Source organism: Grus americana, chromosome Z (genome assembly GCF_028858705.1).
Source record: "Grus americana isolate bGruAme1 chromosome Z, bGruAme1.mat, whole genome shotgun sequence".
NCBI lineage: Eukaryota > Metazoa > Chordata > Aves > Gruiformes > Gruidae > Grus > Grus americana.
Window position 1 is genome coordinate 20,053,810 of NC_072891.1, and position 19,798 is coordinate 20,073,607.

The 19,798-nt window shown below is 44.0% G+C and overlaps 1 protein-coding gene across 1 annotated transcript in view; it reads right to left on the reverse strand.

The window, feature by feature from the left end:
- The window catches only part of LOC129199690 (chondroitin sulfate proteoglycan 4-like), a 41,181-nt gene extending 37,495 nt beyond the window's left edge, over positions 1 to 3,686 (reverse strand). The window contains exon 1 of the mRNA XM_054810564.1: positions 3,431 to 3,686. Coding sequence (XP_054666539.1) covers positions 3,431 to 3,515 — 85 coding nt within the window. The 5' untranslated portion in view covers positions 3,516 to 3,686. The remainder of the gene's footprint in view (positions 1 to 3,430) is intronic.
- Positions 3,687 to 19,798: the final 16,112 nt, after the last annotated feature.

A 19,798-nucleotide genomic window follows, 5' to 3' on the forward strand; every position in this document is an offset into this window, starting at 1 on the left:
AAAATATTTTACATGGCTAACATTTTGTTGGAACTTTGGTAAGGTCTGCATATACTTTACAGCACATCAGTGATAAAAATCACTATTTTTTAAAAAATATAATGGAAATATTAAAGAAATTGCCATAGGTTTCATGCAGCTGTCAGGAGCTGCATAGTCTAGAAATAAAGATGATCAGTTCTGCTCATTCAAAGTTCAAGTAAACTAGAATTTAGAAAAATAAAATCGGACAGCAATTACTTTCTTACAGTAATTTCATATTTACTTTCTTGCTTCTGACCAGCATTGAAGAATCAGGTAGCTGATTTTTCCCTAGTTTCTGACTGAAATTTGACCTCATGTTAGAAAACCTTACATTTTGTATGACTGCCCATTAAAACTAGACTGAATGGGCTTCAAAGTACTAACTAGAACTTCATGAGCATGATGAAATGAAGACTGCTCTTACACAGGTGTAATCTAATGCTGATAACAGTCCTGTCTTTTACAATGAATCTCAGTGCCTCTCAGTTCTGCAGGGGGAGGAAAAAGTGAACCTCCTTTCAGTCTGATTCAGCAGCAATTACTCATAATCACCTGGGGAAAAATCCTTCAGAAAATACATCCTCATAAATAAAAATGCATTCATGGCTTCTTCGTCTTCCCTTACAGCTAGATGGAAACATTTTTTGAATGTTCCTTTTTTAACTCAGTACTTGCTACATCACAGATATGATCAAATTCAACTGGTGAGACTGAAAAGCACTACCAGTACCACAGAATACCTTAAGTAATATGGTTTGCTTACAAATCTCACACTCTCAAAAACACAGTGCTGAAACTTCACAAAACAGGAGTTTGGTTAATGAAGCTTTGCTACAAGGACAAAGAGCAGAAATAATGCAGCAGAATGACAGAAGGAAAGCGAAGAAGCAAAGTAGGACACTTCATAATGAAAAAATCCTACTTCCATCTTTGTCCTCTTATCTAAGCCTGTAGCAGATGACATCAACAGCACGTAAGAGGCACAGGAAAAATGGAAGAGCAAAAGCGAGCTGCCAGATTCACTGAGAATGCCCTTTAAGGCTAATGTTAACTGTTATTCAAAAGTGAATTCTCAGGGTTTATTAACACTTTCTCAGTGTAGGATTTACAGTGAGATTTTGTGGGTATATCAAACGCTATGAGAGTCTGTAAGCCTCTTACACTCACCTAAAATGTACACAGTAAGAAACATCCTTGTGTTGCATCTACAAATGCTTTACACACCCAACGAGATGATGTTTAAAGGTCCCTTCCAACCCAAAACATTCTATGATGCTATGATTTCCAGATAAAAGACAGTCCTGTATTTGAAGCACTGAATGCCAAATGAACAGAGCTGATGCTATTTCTGGTTCCATCACAGGAACACAATGAAGAGTCGGGAAAACCACTTAATACCTAATTTCATTTCACTGCCTATAAGAAGCTGTTAATGCTTTTATTTCCTTCCAGCTTTTGACTGGTTTTCCATTTCACTCTAAGGTTTTTGGGACCAGGAACTCTCTATCTCTCAGTATGGCTATAGCTATAGCAGTAACTGGAGTAAGGGAGGAGAGCTGGAATTTAACAAGCTCACCTGGCAGCGATGCCAATTCACATGGCCCAGCAGAGCTCAGCTTAAGGGCAGCTCAGCCAGAGCATCCTGCAGTGCTGCACCTAGGTTAGCACAAGCAGCAGGTTGCATTGCTCATCCCCCTACCTTGCTGTTTGGTAGCTCTAGCTTTGCCTTGCACTACCTGCAACACCAGGGATGGAGGACATACTGCAACAGTGAAGCATAAAGTCTTTTGTCAGCTTCATGTTTTCAAAGCAGTACTGCTTGGCCTAACACTACCACCAGCAAAATCAATGAGAAAACCCTCTGTCATGACATTTAAGGCAACGCTACTATTACTAGAGAAATTTCAGTGGTAATCAGATCTCCCTGACGTGCTTGATAGCTCTGAGATATCTCTATGGGCAATAAAAAAATCCCCTCCTGCCCTGCATGCAGGCTTTTTGTTCACAAAACCAGTAAGAAGATGACTTAGAGCTCCACACACTGGAATTCTCTTGTGGAAAGACAAGAGAGGTGTATTTCATTCGTAATATCTGAAATTAATCCTGTAAGAAAAACTACCAATTTAGTCTTCATTAATCTCTGAAGAACTGAAAACTATTTTTTAAAGTTACAATTAAATATTCATTTCTAACTAGTCTTCTCATCTAGTGAAAACAGCCACCATACAATCACAAAACTGACAAGACACTCAACATTTCTAAAGAAAGGGAGTTATGGCAAATGGTTTGTGTCACATGGGATTGCAAAGAGTATGAAAAAGCACACTTCTGCAAGTGCCTACTGGTCCATTATTTTAAAAAATATACTTAAATAATAGACTTGATTACCAGTCTTTGATGTTCTAATTGAAGATATATCACAAGAAGAAGAAAAAGAAATTTCTAGCTAAAGTTTTTGGCTGTCCCAATGGTTTTGGTGACTGCCCAAGACCTGCGCCTTAACATGCATCACCATCAGTGAGAGCTGCAGGCCTCTGGCATGTCTGAAAAGCCAGACATAAGACAGTTGAATCTAGACGCCAAAAAAAACATATACCCACAGTCAGGGCTGCTAGTTCATGTGCATGCCAAAGTAGGGGAAGGAATCACATGCAATATTCTTGCATGTGCCTTAGCACTTTCCTCGTGACATATTACAGTTATGATTGTAAAAAAGAAAAAAAAAAGAAGAAGGGGGGGGGTGGTGTGTGTTCATCCACGTTGCTTGGGTTTTGTTTATTTTTATTAGAAAGTCTAGCCATGTCAAGTCCCAGCACCTCTGCTGTAGGAGGGAAAGCAGGCATCAACACAGGCTCAACCCCGAGCTAACAGGCTCGGCCTTCACGTTAAAGGAAGGGGAAACCTGCACCTTCACAAAGCTGCCTGCTGTGCCAGCCACCCGCGAGGCCGCTTGCAGCACAGCCAGCCAAACGGCAAAGCACCAGCACCCCGCGCTGCCCGCCCAGCCACCCAGCTCCGCCGCGCAGCACGGCGGCTGCCGCCCCACGCCGAGGGGCTGCGGCTGCTGCCGGGCCTCACCCGCCGGGGAACGGGGACCGGGCCCACGGCGTTCCCCGCCACACCGCCCTCCGCCGGGCCGGAGCAGCGGGACAACCCCCGGGGGAGCTGCTCCCTTTCGCGGGGCCGCGGGCGAAAAGCCCGCTCCAGCACTAAGGCGACCCACACCGGAGCGCGGCAGCAGGAGCCCCGGCCCGGCCCGGGGCGCCTCTCCTCACCGCGCCGAGAGCTGCTTGGGCAGCCAGCGTTGGGCCGCCCCTTCCCCCACCCGGCGCAGGTGCTTTCCGGCCGCCCGGCCCGCAGCCCAGCGCCGTCTCCCGCCACGGCGGCGCCCCGCGGGCAGCCCTACCTGCGACAGCCGGCCGGCTGGCGGCCAGCAGCAGCGCTAGCAGCAGCAGAGCGGCAGGCACGCTGACCCCCCGCCCGCCCGCCATGCCGCTGCCGCGGCGGGGCCGGAGCCGCGGCCCGACCTGGCACCACCACCACCGGCGGCGGGGCCGGGCGGGGGCGCGTCCCTGGGAAGCGGCGGGAGTGTGTCACCGCCCCGGCCCCGCTGGCGGCTCCCGTGGGGGCCCCGGCCCAGCGCTCCCCGCCCGCTGCCCCGGGACGGCCTCCTCCCTCCCTCGCTCCTTCCTCACAGCGCAGCTGTTCCCGCGTCCCGCCCCCCCGCTCCAGAAACACCGGCCTGGGACGGGAGACGGGGCAGCGCACCTCCCCGCAGCCCCGGGCTGCCCCTCAGGGGGAGCAGCGGCCCCCCAGCCTTCCTGGGTGGCTGTTTGCGCCGTGGCGGGTCCGTGTGGGGCAGCGCCAGGCCTCGTACACAGTGGTCGCGTTAGCGGTGTCAGGCTGTGCGGCCAGGCTGGGCTGCTCAGGGTTTTGTTGCTCACGTCTAAAAAACCTCCTAGGGGCTCCGGAGCGTCCCTGGGCCGCCTGCTCCCAGGGACAGGCTTGACTCACGGCTGTAGTTTTGTCTTTGCGCCAGTGCCCAGGTGTCGTTGATAGCTGCTGTCAGTTGTCCACCCGCTGTACCCCCGCTCAGCACCCTGCCTGTCAGCAGGAGTAGGCTGCCCTGAGGTGCCCCCAAAACCTTTCCTTCTCCTGGCCAGAGCAGCCCCGTCCCTCATAGTATTTGCATATTGTGCATAAAGAAATACATCATGCTTTGTTATGGATGAAATATATAACAGGTAGACAAAGTATTAGGAGCAGAAACTGAGCTGATTATAACCAATACAGGACAAAGTTTAGACAAAGTTTTGCATTTTGCACCTCATCATTGGTGTCCTGTGCTTGAAAGCACAAGGTTTCAGTTTAGAAAATGTTTTAAAGAGCACGCTTGAACCACTTTGGTATAAGCCACTACCATACTTAATTCAAATATGCAGACGTGCCTTTGGTTACATACATCATCCGTGCCAGGAACGGCCTTGCAGTCACAAAATTTTCTCTGATGTTATCAGCTGGCACGGTGCATTGCAATGTGTCTCAACAGGTCGGATATTTAACTTGTTACTCTTTTACACTTAGGACTGGAATTTGTGACCTGAAATCTGACACTAAGCAAGCAGACTAAGTAACCAAGATAATATTCCAAAACTGCAGAAGAAAGAAAAATGGTGGTGGCATGAATCTCTTTTCTGGGTCAGCCATCTGGTTCTTCTCTTCCTTTGAGGCTTGCAGTCATTTAGTCTACATTTTCCTTAGCAAGTTTTGGCAGGCTTTGCTGTCTTCATGGTTTTAGAATACTGTACATAGCGGGACAGGGGATCCATGCCCAGAGGGAAATTACAGGGAGTGATCTTCATCCAGATATCATTTAACACCTTTATTAAAGATGGCAGAGGCCTAGTAAACTTCGTTCTCTTCAGACTGGCACTCGAAGATTTGTGAAAAACTGAAGAAGGAATTGTAAAAAAGCATCAGTCTAAGATCATAGAATCATAGAATGGTTTGGGTTGGAAGGGACCTTAAAGATCATCTAGTTCCTACCCCCCTGCTGCAGGCAGGGACACCCTCCACTAGACCACGTTGCCCAAAGCCCCATCCAACCTGGCCTTGAACACTTCCAGGGAGGGGGCATCCACAACTTCTCTGGGCAACCTGTTCCAGTGCCTCACCACCCTCACAGTAAAGAATTTCTTTCTAACATCTAATCTAAATCGACCCTCCTTCAGCTTGAACCCATTACCTGTCACTACACTCCCTGATAAACAGTCCCTCTCCAGCTTTCCTGTAGGCCCCTTCAGGTACTGGAAAGGCGCAATTAGATCTTCCCGGAGCCTTCTCTTCTCCAGGCTGAACAACCCCAACTCTCTCAGCCTGTCCTCACAGGAGAGGTGCTCCAGCCCTCTGATCAACTTCGTGGCCCTCCTCTGGACTCGCTCCAACAGCTCCATGTCTTTCTTGTACTGGGGACCCCAGAGCTGGACGCAGTACTCCAGATGGGGTCTCACAAGAGCAGAGTAGAGGGGCAGGATCACCTCCCTCGACCTGCTGGTCACACCTCTTTTGATGCAGCCCAGGACACGGTTGGCTTTCGGGGCTGCAAGCGCACACTGCCGGCTCATGTTGAGCTTCTCATCAATCAACACCCCTAAGTCCTTCTTCTCAGGGCTGCTTTCGATCCATTCCTCGCCTAGCCTATAGTAGTGCTTGGGATTGCAGGACCTTGCACTTGGCCTTGTTGAACTTCATGCGGTTTCCACAGGCCCACCTCTCCAGCCTGCGGAGGTCCCTCTGGATGGCATCCCTTCCCTCCAGCGTGTCGAGCACACCACACAGCTTGGTGTCATCGGCAAACTTGGTGAGGGTGCACTCGATCCCACTGTCCGTGTTGCTGACAAAGATGTTGAACAGTGCCGGTCCCAGTACCGACCCCTGAGCAACAGGGGCCCTACTTGCTTTCGGCAGGACATAGGTTTCTTAAGAAATATAAATCTGAATTTTTCTTTGTTTCTGCAGTTCCTGGGGGAAGGGGATTGGGGGCTTTTTATCATCTTTGGCTTTTATTACTCAAGGATTTCTTATGTCTTGAAAGCATGACAGGACTTGTTTCCTAAAAAAAAAAAATCCTGGTTATGCGGTCAGACAGTCAGAAATCCAGTACATAAAATGTTCTGGTTTGTGTTCTTTCTTCCTCCCCTGTTCCTGTATGCCAGCTGCATGTCCAGTAGTCCACCTCAGTGCTGAGTACTTCTGTGCAAATGGAGAAATCATTTAGCTAGTTGACAGATTCTTTCCTATTAATGATGAAGATCCGCTTGTTTGCATCTGACAGCCTATTAGTCTATTAGTTAAAGCAGAATGCATGATGTTACTGAGCACTACACATCAGTTTCTTTTTATTGGATTTGGTTGGAGAAAGGTTCCACTTAGAAGAAAGGACTTTCACGTGGTACCAGAAACCATTTCAGAGATCAGTTTCTATTAGATTTTCAACCAACAATACTCTTTGCAAATTGCTGCTGCAACCAAGACTTACTTAGGGTTCCCACTAGCTTTCAGCAAATTTAAAAAAAATTAAATAAATAAACCAAACCAAAAACTCTCCACATGTTTTGAAACAACTTCTGTCAGATTTCTTTGGTTTTGGTTAAATTATGCTGGAATTACTGTTGTGGATAAGTAACAAACACCCAAAAGACATGCCTGGATAATTCTGATGAGAAAGATTGAACGCTGGCTGCAAGAAGTCAGGAGAGGTCCTCTGCTAATAATGTAAAGATCTCCAGTTAAATAGGAGAAATTAATAATCTTTAGATAAAGCCATATTAACCTAGCATTTATTGCATTAAAATGACTTCTTAATTTGACATCTGACTTTTAATTGAACACCATATCAGATGGCAAATATTCAACTTGTGTTTCCTGAGTGGAGGCACAGAGTAGTGAACTAAAGCTTCTTAACACTTCAGATACAAATAAGAGGTTACAGATGTATGCTCTGTAGTTTTCATCGAAAGCAAACACAGACCTGCGGTGGTCCATACAGATCCCCAAAGAGCTTGGCTGTAATGACACTAGAGGGAGTCCTGATGCTGCAAGAAAATTTTTTTCCTGTTAACAATTTCTTAAGTAAATAGTGCCTTATAAATGAAAATGTTGTTGAAATAGAGCTTCGGGGAAAATGAAGGAGCCATTCAATTCAGATGGGATCAAACAGTATTCAAGTTCTAAATTCCAAATTTTCCAACGATTCATTAAGCAAGGTAAGTGAATTTAGAAAAATGTCAGTGTTAATAAGAACTTTATTTTTTCAGTAAAGAGGATATTTAAAGTCAGCATTCAAAATGGAGTAAAAGAATCTCTTATATTATTATTCTGGTAATTTAAATTAGAAGTGCCCTGTTCTACAAAATCTGTGCTCTTCTTGTGATCTCTCATTGAAGATTTAAAAGGTAGGCCATGTGGTCTTGAGTTTTCAAGTTAGACAATTGAATTTTTACTGAAGTCAATGGCAGCTTGAAGTTCAGGCTACACATTTGCAATAAAATTAGGTTTTCCAAAAGTGCATAGGTGCATCCCACAAGTTACTGTGGGATGCATGTCCTTAAGCCACTTTAACAGTTTTGAAAATCGTAGGTATCTGAAAGAGAAATTTGCATGCACGCAAGACTGGCAGTCCTCAGTATCTCAGAATGATAGTTTATCCTGTGCCAGTGGGATTCGGAATGCAGCTTGTGCTGTGGGAGGTCATAATACGCAAGCCTAAAGCAAGGCAAGGCTTTCTGCTCTGAATGAAGGAAAAGGATGGCATACACATTCACTATGGATCCAAAGGCTGCCCTTCTTCCCCTTCGTGGCCTATGCCTCCAACTAACACCTCTTAGCCTGCTTCAGGTATTCACCATTCACCCTGTCCCTTCCAAGATATTAGCTCTTGCTCTTCTCCTGATGTTGGGTGAGCTCTATCAGAGAGCTCTGAGATTGCATTCAGGAACAGGTCATCCAGGAAACTAAAATCTTTCTCTCTTTCAGCCAGAGTGGCACAGCATGAAAGACTCATCACAGGAGGCTGCAGGTGCTACTAGGAGGAAGAGTTTTGACTGTTGAAGGCCCCAGAGAAGAAATTGGTGGGATGACACTGGTGTGTAGTGGTGCCCTTTACCTGCACAGCAATAGCATGCCTTTGAGAAGAAGCTGCTAAGTGATAGTCCTTACTGTGCTGCCCACCTGGCCAGCCCAGTGGAGATCCCCAGTGTTGTAATGTTACCAGGGCAAGAGGAAAATCATAGCCGGGCATTTTCTCCCCACAGCTATCCATGAAGTGAGGGCTTAGGCATGCTCCTCCTCCTCTTTTTTGCCCTGTGGGCAGTAAGGCCCATTGCATCAGTTTGCAGCTGTGCGCATACCTACAGGCTGTTCAGTGAAGGACCTGCTGTCCTCATGTTCATGCCTGAATTATCATGGCTGATCAATTACACTAATAGAGGCTGCTACTTCTGCTGAAGAAATACAGTTTTAGAAAAGACATGCAATGAAGAAGCATGAGTATATATTACGATGCTGCCATGGTATAGACTGTGCCTTATTCAGTATAGGATACATGCTAGGAAACACAGGATGGTCTCTGTGTGGTCTCTCTCCTAGTCACAGATCAACATTCCTTAATTTACAGAATATAATACTGAATATATTAGTTTGCATAGTATGTGTTACTGAAATCAAATTATGATTAAACTAAAACAAATGTGGGAAGTGCACCGAGCAATGCAGTAGCCCTAGCTTGTATTATTTTTGCTTGCTTGTTCAGTTTCAGTATGTAGAGGTGTTTGTTTATCACAGGTATTTACTGATACATATATGTCTAAGACTCTGAAACATCACACTGGTCTTAGAAGAAAATCTCATTTGCTCCAAGTTCAGTGTTAAATGTTGCAGTTTAGTGTCCTCTCTTGTGTAAATCCATGTGCAAGTCTCAGGTCTTTTCTTTCAAGGGAACCTATTTAAAGCTTCCAACTCCAGAAGCTTCCTCAGAGATAATCTGTCAGAACTATGAGTCTTGAACAAGATCTTCACCCCTATCTGTTAAAGCAAAACAGCTGTCAGCCAAAAAAGTCCAGCAAAGAAAAAACAGAAACACAACTACAGCAAAACTGTGCAAGTTTGTTGTGGTTTAACCTGTCAGGCAGCTAAAACAACCACACAGCCGTTCACTCGCTCCCCCCACCCCAGTGAGATGGGTGAGAGAATAAAAAAAATAAAAGTACAAATTGTGGGTTGAGATAAAAACAGTTTATTATGAGAGAAAAGGAAGAGAAGAAGAATAATGATAATGATAAAAGAATATACAAAACAAGTGATGCACAGCACAATTGCTCACCACCCACTGACTGATGCCCAGCTAGTCACTGAGCCACGATGCTCCCTGGCCAGCACCCCCAGCTTACATACTAAGCATGACGTGCTATGGTATGGAATATCCCTTTGGCCAGTTTGGGTCAGCTGTCCTGGCTGTGTCCCCTCCCAGACTCTTGCGCCCCTCCTACAGAAGGCTCATGTCTCCTCGCTGGCAGGGCCTGGGACGCTGAGAAGCCCTTCACTTAATTGTAAACACTGCTTAGCAACAACTAAACATCATTTTCATACTAAATCCAAAACACAGTGCTATACCAGCTACAAGGAAGAAAATTAACTCTGTCCCAGCTGAAACCAGGACAAAGTTATCTCAGCACAGGGAGGAAATTAGAATTCAGCTTTTTTGTGGGTCAAAGGAGGCAGAGGAATGTGAAGGAATGGTGCTGAAGAAAATGCTTTCATGCGCCTGGCTTTAGCACACTGAAAGAGAAAAGCAACTCCCCAGAGAGGGCTTCACTTCCAGGGCAGTGGCACGTGGTCTCCTTCAAGACATTTGCAGAATTTAATTTCCAAGGTTTTCCTGAAAAACATCATCTCATTCTATGGCATGGCTGATTTAGAGACTGTCTGGGGATCAGACACTGCAGCAGCACATTTACAAGCAACATATGTCAGAATGCTGAATAAAAATAGAGAAATAGAAAAAAATACTTTATACACTTTTGAGTTTTGTTTTTCTGATGCACTTTGCTTCACTGGCCTATGGAGTTTTACTAATGCTTTTTGGCTTCCGCAGGCTTTTTATGCCACTCTTGCTGATCAGTAACTTCATGATTGTTGTTTGTAACGCAGTCCCCTTTGGTTAGACCCTTACTCTCTAGGAAAATCATTTATATTCATCCACACTGATCTGTTTTTCTCATTTGTTCAGTTTCTTCCAATAACGGTAATATATCTTTCTTTCACCAAGTGAATCCTGGATTAGTGAGAACTGTCCTCAGCATCATTGTTATTATTCTGGTTGAGCATCTGGTGCTTTTTCATGTGCTGCCTTTAACATCACTAGAAGTGAGTGATGTCTTTACAGCCCTTCTGCTCTCATACTCACATGGCTGTCATTCCTGCTGCCCATATTAAAAGGTGCATTTACAAATGCATTTTGTACAGCTTTGCTTTTGAGATTACTTATCAAATTGCAGCTGTACTAAGTTCACACCATTGCTATGCAGAAAGCTGCCTCTTTATGTAAATCAATACCTTCTGTTGGTAGTTGCTTTAACATCTGTATTGGCCTCCTGTCTTACAGGAATAGATCTTACACAGGTGCTGCTGCACTTGCTAAATTATCTCTGGATCATGCTAGCTATTTTCACAGCCTTCACGGTTTTGACTGGTTTGCTCTTATTAAAGCACTTGCATTAGAAGTAATGGGAGCCTCTCTTTTTTCTGTTGGCCATGACTACAGAATAATGTTGGCTGCGGGTGCAAAGTAACATAGGATGGAGGGGACCACCTGAATCATTAAATTCACCCTCCCATCTACTGCAGACATTACCTCATATAATAATTACTGTTACTCGTTTATTGAACTCTGTCTTAAAAACACTCAGATGGCTTGGTCTCACCCCTGTCCTGTACCCGATTCCTCCTTTGCAAAAGTGCCCTGAATGTGATTATTCTAATGGTTAGGAAACTTCTGATTTTCAGCTGAAGTTCTTTATGGGCAGCTGCTATGTCATTTGTGCCAACATTGCTTTTTAATCTAAACAGTTCCCAAACCCTTGGTGCTGAGCTTTTTCCTCAGAGAATTTGTAGATGGCACTCTTTTTCCCCTCAGCCCTCGCTGAACAAGCCTAGCTCATCTATCTAGCCTCCTCTCACAAATTAGGTTCTCAATACCTTCACTGGTATACCTTTTCAGCCTTCTCTTGCTCCCTTTCTGGTTTGAATCCATCTTTCAGAAACACAAGAGACCAGAATAATATGCAGCCATCCAGACCTGTTCGCAGAAAAGCCTTGTCTCACACTTTCCTCTTTTTCTTTCAGAAGGTCTATCTCTGCCTTAGTCCATGGACTGGATTGTCCAATCTAGGGGAGACCCATTTACCTCAAACCTGGCAAAGGAGGGGACAACTACAAGGGCCGACACACAAGATGGCCATCATCATGCTGCTCGCCAGAGGCCCCAGCTTTCTCTCTTTGTGCTGACTGATAGTGACCTCTCAACGATGGCTCAGACCAGTGGGAACTGCTGGACTAGCACCTACGCTTCCCCACGCCAGATGTGTGGAGCACAGCTGGGATTGGTGTGGGTCTTGTGCCACAGCAGGATTTACCACACCTCTCACAGACCTCTCACAGCACCCTGGAGCCTGTGCAGTATATTATGTTCACTATTATGGCTCTTTATTCCCTGGAATTTTGATATTATTGATTTCATGCACCTTTTAGAAGCTGTGTTGTTTTGTTTTTCTCATATCTAACCAAGTTGCCTCATTGCAGCTTTTTCTTGAGGATGTTCTGTCAGTCCTCTGTCACTATCATTTATTTGTCTGGGGTAACAGAAGTGCTGCGCTTCTCACTGCATAGGCAGTTTAGAAACAAGCACAGTCCAATGGGATAAGAAATATGTCTGATGCATGTTGAGGAAAGAGTGAAATGGTAGACTGAGATGAGGCGTGGTGAGCTGGGCTGCAAAAGCGACATTATGTAGAACTGCCTCTAGGTTTTGAATACTTTGCTGATATGTTTCTGTAATGGTTAATAGGGTTAATATTTTATATATAGTGTAGGTTTTGCCACCGAGTTTGGAAGAATGGGATTTGAAGGCTGGGCTGCTGGCTAGGCATTCAGGTGCTTGGGAGCATTGCATTGGGTGAGAGGACCTGGGAAAGTACAGGAGGGATTTTGAGTGAAGAGAACATCAAAAAGACCATCAAAGCTAGTGTCCTTAATGAAGCAGATGCCACACACTAAGTGATGTATGGTCCTGAACAGAAAGGCAAATGATAGTACTAACCTAAAGGCCTGCTAACACCAGCCAAAACATTTGCATTGAGCTTGACAGGGCTGGGATTTAATCAAAAAGCATGACCAGCAGGTCATGGGAGGTGATTTTCCCCCCTCTGCTCTGCTCTCGTGAGACCCCACCTGGAGTACTGCGTCCAGCTCTGGGGTCCCCAGTACAAGAAAGACATGGAGCTGTTGGAGCAAGTCCAGAGGAGGGCCACGAAGCTGATGGGAGAGATGGAGCACCTCTCCTGTGAGGACAGGCTGAGAGAATTGGGGCTTTTCAGCCTGGAGAAGAGAAGGCTCCAGGGAGACCTTACAGCAGCCTTCCAGTACCTGAAGGGGCCTACAAGAAAGCTGGAGAGGGACTGTTTACAAGGGATTGTAGTGACAGGACAAGGGGGAATGGCCTTAAGCTGAAGGACAGTAGATATAGATATCAGGAAGAAATTCTTCACTATGAGAGTGGTGAGGCACTGGAACAGGTTGCCCAGAGAAGCTGTGGATGCCCCATCCCTGGAAGTGTTTAAGACCAGGCTGGATGGGGCTTTGGGCAACGTGGTCTAGTGGAGGGTGTCCCTGCCTGCAGCAGGGGGGTTGGAACTAGATGATCTTTGAGGTCTCTTCCAACCCAAACCATTCTATGATTCTATGATTCTATGAAAAAAGTTTTAATCTAGTACACATAGAAACATGAAGGCATGTTACATCTCGAGGTGACTTGGTCACTGGTAAAAGCTGATTCCTAAGGGCTACAATTTTTTGCAGGCTGGGGGGACAAGTCCTTATATAGCTTCATTTTTAGTAGCTCTGTGGCTAACTTGTCATCCAGCCAGGTTTCCCAATGTTTCCCAGCCAGGACTGTTCCTTACACAAAGAAGAGCAAGATTGTTTTAATTTTTAATCCATTAATTTCCTTAAGGAGGAGGTTGTCAGTGTGAAAAGCTGCTTCTTAACACTTCAGGCATGTTTGACTCATCCTGTCTGGCAGATCCCTCAGTGCCCTCATAAACCCGGTGTGAACACTTTGTTCTGGTGTGTGGTATTTCAACCCTGAGATTACATTTTGGAAGCAGCCTGGTTATTGTATCCCACTCCACTGTCCAGACCAGCTGAACTGGAGCCAGTTCACTCTGCGCTGTTACCACCAAGGAATGTTTCAGTGGTTTGGGTGGCCCCGTGGGAGCTGGGAGAGAGAAAGATAGACTCTGAAACCAACATGAGTTACAGACTTTCCCATCCATAAATGATGTCAGTGATACCTACTCCATTTTATAGAGTGTCTTCACTACTCGAGGTAGTATGCCTGTAGACTACTATATGGGAGGTACTTCCCTACTTTGTGTGTAAGCAGTCCATAAACCCAGCCGTTGTCCACCCGCTGATGGTGTATGTAGTCCCACATCTCACTGCACATCTGCACAGCCACCCGTTCAGATAGGGGCTCTAATATCAGTAACACTGTCGCTTTGTGTTTTTTTCCAACTGTCTGATCACGTGCTAGTCCTGTGTATCTTTTTTAGACTGATGAAAGCTTGCCGTTATTTAGCTAAGAGAACTCAGTACGAAAGCCACAGATGGCAACAAGGTAATCAGAGAGACATCAAGCTTCTCCCTTGACAGCCCATGTTCATGAAGGACTGCTTGTCAGACAAGACATACGAGTCCAGGCCCTGACCAACCGCAGGTGATGGCAGGACTCATCTGCAATGTCTCTCAGTGCAAAATCTCTATCAAATATTATGAGAGCCGGTTTCTCCTTCCAGCTTTTACCAGTCATCTCAGATCTGCATAGTGCTGCTGTCCTTCAGCTGGTGCTTCAGGGTTCTGCTGGGATGGGAATCACTTCACCAGTTTAAGAATGACAGCTTTCATCTGAGCAGGCTTTCCTTGCGCTTTCCCACTGTCCAGACCTGGCAGCAGCACTATCAGCACTAGTAAAACTTGTGCCATTGTTTGAGACTGGGTCTCTAAACTTGCAATGACACTCTAAGCACTAGGTATGGTCCTCCCAGCCTGGGCAGGCTAGTGATACAGTGGTTGAAAACAGCATCTGGACCTTCACTGAACTGTTGCATCGTACAAGTGGACCTGAGTTAGCACTGAAAGCAGAAATAGGGCCAGGTATGTGGAGCACCAGTATTACTTCCCAAACTGTATCCAGGCTGCCCCAGGCTCCTTTAAAGATATGTCTCTCCCCAGGGCAGTTTCAAAGTAAAAATTCTTGACAGCAGCATCACTGGAGTCAAAAGCAAGCAGAGATGGGTTGCTTCAAAACAGAGGGAGCCGGGATGCTGATGGCCGGTCAGATTTCTGTCAGGAATCAGGAAGACCTAGAAAGGATTGTGGGACTGGATAAAGAATAGAGAGAAAGAAATGTTGACAGACAAGGAAAAGCAAAAAAAAAAAAAAAAAAGTGTGAAGGAAAAAAGAGCAGAAGGGAGAGAAGGGAAAGAGTTCCTTCCTTGCCTGTACCTGCCTTGCGCTCTGCCCTGCAGGCAGTAGGTAGCTGTATATGTGTGGCTACAATACAGATACCAAAAAGAAAAGCAAGTATCCTAATGAATTAGGGAAGAGGTTTCACTGATCATTTATTTTTACAGTCTGTCAGCATTTTCCCTAAAGCCAGGGTAATCCAGAGAGTTTTTAATTATTTCATGGGCAGACCCCCGAGCTTCCAGTTGCAGTCCTGTTCCCCTTCAAAAGAGGGGAGCTTCTCTTCCCTCTTCTTTATGCTCACAATGAAGTGTAATTTTCTGAGGCTCTAGTTTGTATTCTTTGCACAGAAGAACAATACTTTTTATTGTTACATAATCTGGCCATGGTTCTTCTGCAAACGCATTAGCTTTTAAGCACAGCATGACTTGTTTATTTTGGCTTCTTTACTCTTTTTACCCAGCATATGAGGAAAATAGATATGCATCTCCATTGCATTCTGCTCAACTCTGTATTCACACCACATTGATCACTGTGATTTTCTGAAGACACTCTTGCTTCTCCTGGCAGGGTTAATCTTGCACTGCCAGTGAGAATCCTTTGAGGTAGACATGGACCAAAACATCCTAAAAGTAGAAAAAGCTTTGCTTTCCCAGTATTGCCCCAGTTTTCTCATTAACAGTGGCAGAAATCAGTCTAATCTAATACGATTCCTGTGATGACATCTCAGGCCTAACTACTTGTGTGGGTGTTTCCTGAGGAGCAATCTGCCCACAGAGTCCAACTCCCTCCTCACTCCTACTGATATGGCACCACTGGATCCAGTTAAACTCCAGTGTTTGAAAATTGCTGACAATGAGAGCCCACTGGTGTGCGTTTTATGGGTCTCTGTAGTTTTTTCCAACCCACTCCTGACTGCACTTCAGGGCTGTAAAATTGATGCTCATAAAATATAATGCTCAAGTGAGATTTTTTTGTAGTTCTTAAAGAGTGTAGAGTTTTGAAAGAAAACAATTGGTTGCATTCCTTTGTGCAAATGCGGTTTTTCATATGGAAAAAACAGAATTAGTCATTTGATAGCTGACATTTGAATAGTGTTATGTTGCAGATAGTCATTTTTCCCTTAAATACGGTGTGGAGGCTTTCTTTTTTTTTAAGAAAACCACAGCTTTCAGCCATGTGATCCAATGAAAATAATTAGAAGTAGGAAAGGGACTCCCCATGGATCTTAGTGATCCAAGTCTCTTTGACTACACAAGTACCTGCTGCTTTCACCATCAGAATCCATCTATTGTAAAAATGTACTTAACATTTGGGTTTGCTCACAGAGGTAGTTTTAATCCTGCACCTGACAGTCAAACAGGGATTTTGGCGGTATGGGCAGCCTCAGAGCTGTATTTTGCAACTGCTCAGAATTCCCTGAATGCAGTATGACTTCAGAAATAGACCCATTGAGAGCGTTACTTTCCCTGATATATAATCTTCTTTATAAGATATTCCACCATCTGTGTAGCAGTCCTCAAGAGGGAAGTAATAACAAAGGGTGAAATTTACTTGTTCTGTTAGTAATTATCATTATTATTCTCCTCCTTTGATGCTATCGCTGTGCAGGGCATGGATGGCTGAGCTCTCCATCGTCCAGCAGAAAGAAGGATTTCCCCTGTGCTTCCAGTCCTTTTCCCTGTTGGGCATCCAGTATCTCCTTCCAGTTCCAAGACAAACTGCTGTGTGGCCAGTTGTTTTCAAAACCCAGGCAGCCTCTTCACCTGCCGAGAAAATGGAGTTAGGAGTTGTACACATCTTAACCAATGGGCTTCACATCTTGCCTTTGTCTTGAAACTTAATACTGTCCAGTTGCTGCTGGTTTGGATGATCAGACTAAGCAATTATGTAATTTTGACTGTTTAACACCTTCCTCATTATGTTAATTTTCAGTGGAAAGACTTGCAGTAAAAGGTTGATGTTTCCCAAAGAAACCACAAAGTCACCAGCTATTTCTATTTGTGAAATCAGAGAGTAACTGTGGAAGCTCACATACGCTGGCTAGTGAGGATAGGCACACGTCAGCACCGATTGACAGGCACAAATATCAGGCAAAGAAAACGTTTGAAGTGTGAAAGGACATGCTTTGGAGACCATTGAGATTTATGGATAAATGTCTGTTAATTAATCACTGGAATAGGAACGCTACAGTGATTTGCTTTTCCATGGAGAACTTGTGAAAGCTTATATCAGACTAATCGGATCCCAAGTCCAGCTGAGATGGAAATTGTCTCAGTTCTGATTCAGTGAGCGCAGCGATGCTGATTTACACCATCTGAGCATCTGAGTTAGTGTTGTTGCATGTAACCATGGTGAGAAAGGTATATTCCAGTGAGCTGACAAAATAACATAGCACGATGGGGTTTAATTCTTTTTTTTCTGGTAATACTATATCATATCATATTATAGAGCCTTCCCATAGAAAAAAGAGAGCTCCTCACTTTCTCTTTGTCTCATTAACGTTATAAGCAAAAGCAAGAGTAATATGAGAAAGAGATACAGAAATACGGATACAAATTTGTATGAGTAACTTTTACAACCTTGCTGTGTCCCTTGTTGAGACAGGGACACAGCAAGTTGGTATGTTTATTTATCTGCAAATATTTTGGTAAATTCCAGGAAATATTACCTACTGCTCTTGTCAAAAGATGAAAATCTAAGAGTACTATATATCATTCATTTGCCAGTGTGAAAGTGATTCATTCTTTATTTTTCCGATGCTTCATTCACTCTTCTCATCTTGGCTTCTCCAGATATAAATTTGAAAATATATGCAGTCCTTGTCTAATTCTCAGGGTTGTTTTGGTACCTGGATGAAGTTCACTAGAAGTTTTAAGTAATTCTTAGGAAGCATGCAAGGCAGTCACATTGTTCTTGCAACAATGGAGAATAATGCTTAGATTAAAATTGTCTGATATCTTTCTTTGTTAACAATTTTCTGAAAACACTGAGAACAGTCAAAGAAGCAGTTAGCTCTAAAGTATTTGTTCCTTGGTCATGTGTTTGTAGAATGGTGTGAATGGTTTGATTTTTCAATTAGGGGGCTAAACCAAAATAAATTGGGAGGGGGCAATATTTGGGGTCTACCTTAGGAAAAAAAAATGCTAAAAAATGTGGTGAAATTAAATATTTTGTTAGATCCAGAAACCAAACCTTTATTTCATTTTCAGCAGTGTTGGGAAGTAAGCACAGTGAAACAGAGTTTGCTTGCTTATAAGCATGTGAATGTGGAAGCATTTCTTCTAAATGGCAAGCAGATGAGCTTGCCCACTTTATCACAACAGCACTGATTTCTTCTTTCTTGGGGGCAGCAGGGAGAAAAGGCATCTTTAAAACTTCTCTAATTGCATTTAGCTGAACTTAATTTTAATCATATCTTTTAGCTTTGGGTTTGTATGGATTTGTATGATTTAATCATACAAATCATACAACAAAGAATACTTCTAAGAACTCGTAAGCCAAAAATAACAACTCTATTGCCGACACAAACTCCCCTTTCCATCCAGCTCTGGCAAATACTTCCCTTCCTCTCTTTCTCCTCTTGGCCAGCCATGTCATCCAACAGGACCGGAGGTTGGGGTCTGAAATCATACAGGCAGGCAGCTGGGAAGAAAGGAGATAAAAGCATTTTAGGTATGTAGAGGACAGAGATGTTTTCTCTTGTTCCTTATATACTTTCTAAGCATCCTGCCTGCCTTAGAGGGAAAAGACACCTTATCTGCCAACCAGCTTTAATGTCTTTCAAACTGATATCCTCTTCCTAATCCAGTATTTGGAAAACTGGAATGCCGGTTGGCAGTCCTGAAGTGTCATTTCAAAAGAACATTTGAAATGGTTTATTTAGAAAATTTTAAAGTTACCCATCTTCAATTTTCTAAAAATAAATAAATTCTCTCCTTTTTTTCATTCTGAAACTGTTTACAGAATCAACCTGAACTGTACCAATAGCTCCATCCAGCCCCAGTGGTGCCTTTTTTTAAGAAACTGAATGTCTGCAGCCTGCTCTAGTGCTTTGTCAGATCCCAAATATCATCTGCAACCTGCCAGCCACTGACTTACATCTTGATAAACGGTGTTTTTCATTCCATGTGAACTGGGTTTTGTTCTTGTTTATACCCACCGGTATAGAACAGCTCCTATTGTCCATTGTTCCCTTATGTACTTTCAGAAAACCCGTTTGTTTCTGGCAGCCTTCTCTTCGAGGAATGTGATACAGTGCACAGATAAAAGCACAAGCATCTGTTAAGATGATTGGCATTATCCTGACAACAGTGTAGAAATTGTCTGCTTGGGATGGCAGGCAGGCAGGCATAGCCAAACAAACTTAAGAGTAGCTTCCATTTGCAGTAAGTACGATAAAGCATATGCTTTAATTCAAGGAGACTGTGCAAAGCTTGCTGCTTATTTCCTGTGCTTCCTACATGGCAGTTGTGCACATGGTGATTCATTCAGCAGGAGCTGACATAGGTGCTAAGCTCCAAAATACTTTTGAGGATAATAGTATGGGTAAAGGAAAAAAAAACAAAAAACAAAACAAAAAAACCCCCCACAACTAGTTCTTCAAACATTAGTTTGTTATTGGGAGCTTCAGGGAATGTTTGTGATCCTAGAAGCTGCTACTTGACGGACTTCAAGTGTTGATGCTTTATTTCAGTCCTGAGTGATGGAGGAAAGTCTCCCGAGTCATTGGTGCTATTTCAGGCAACACTAGGAAAATTCTTGATGTTTTCTCATTCAAGCTTTGACCTGACCTGACCCTGCTTAACTTTAAAATCTGACAAGCATGGTCTGGAATTATTTTTCTGTAGCTTTAGGCCTTCTACTATCAATGTTAGTCCTCTGTTCAAAGATATATTGTTCTGTTTGGCTTTTACATAGCTGATTTTGCCTTGGCATCCCTAAAAATATTTCTGTAGGGAAATTTGCTGCAAAC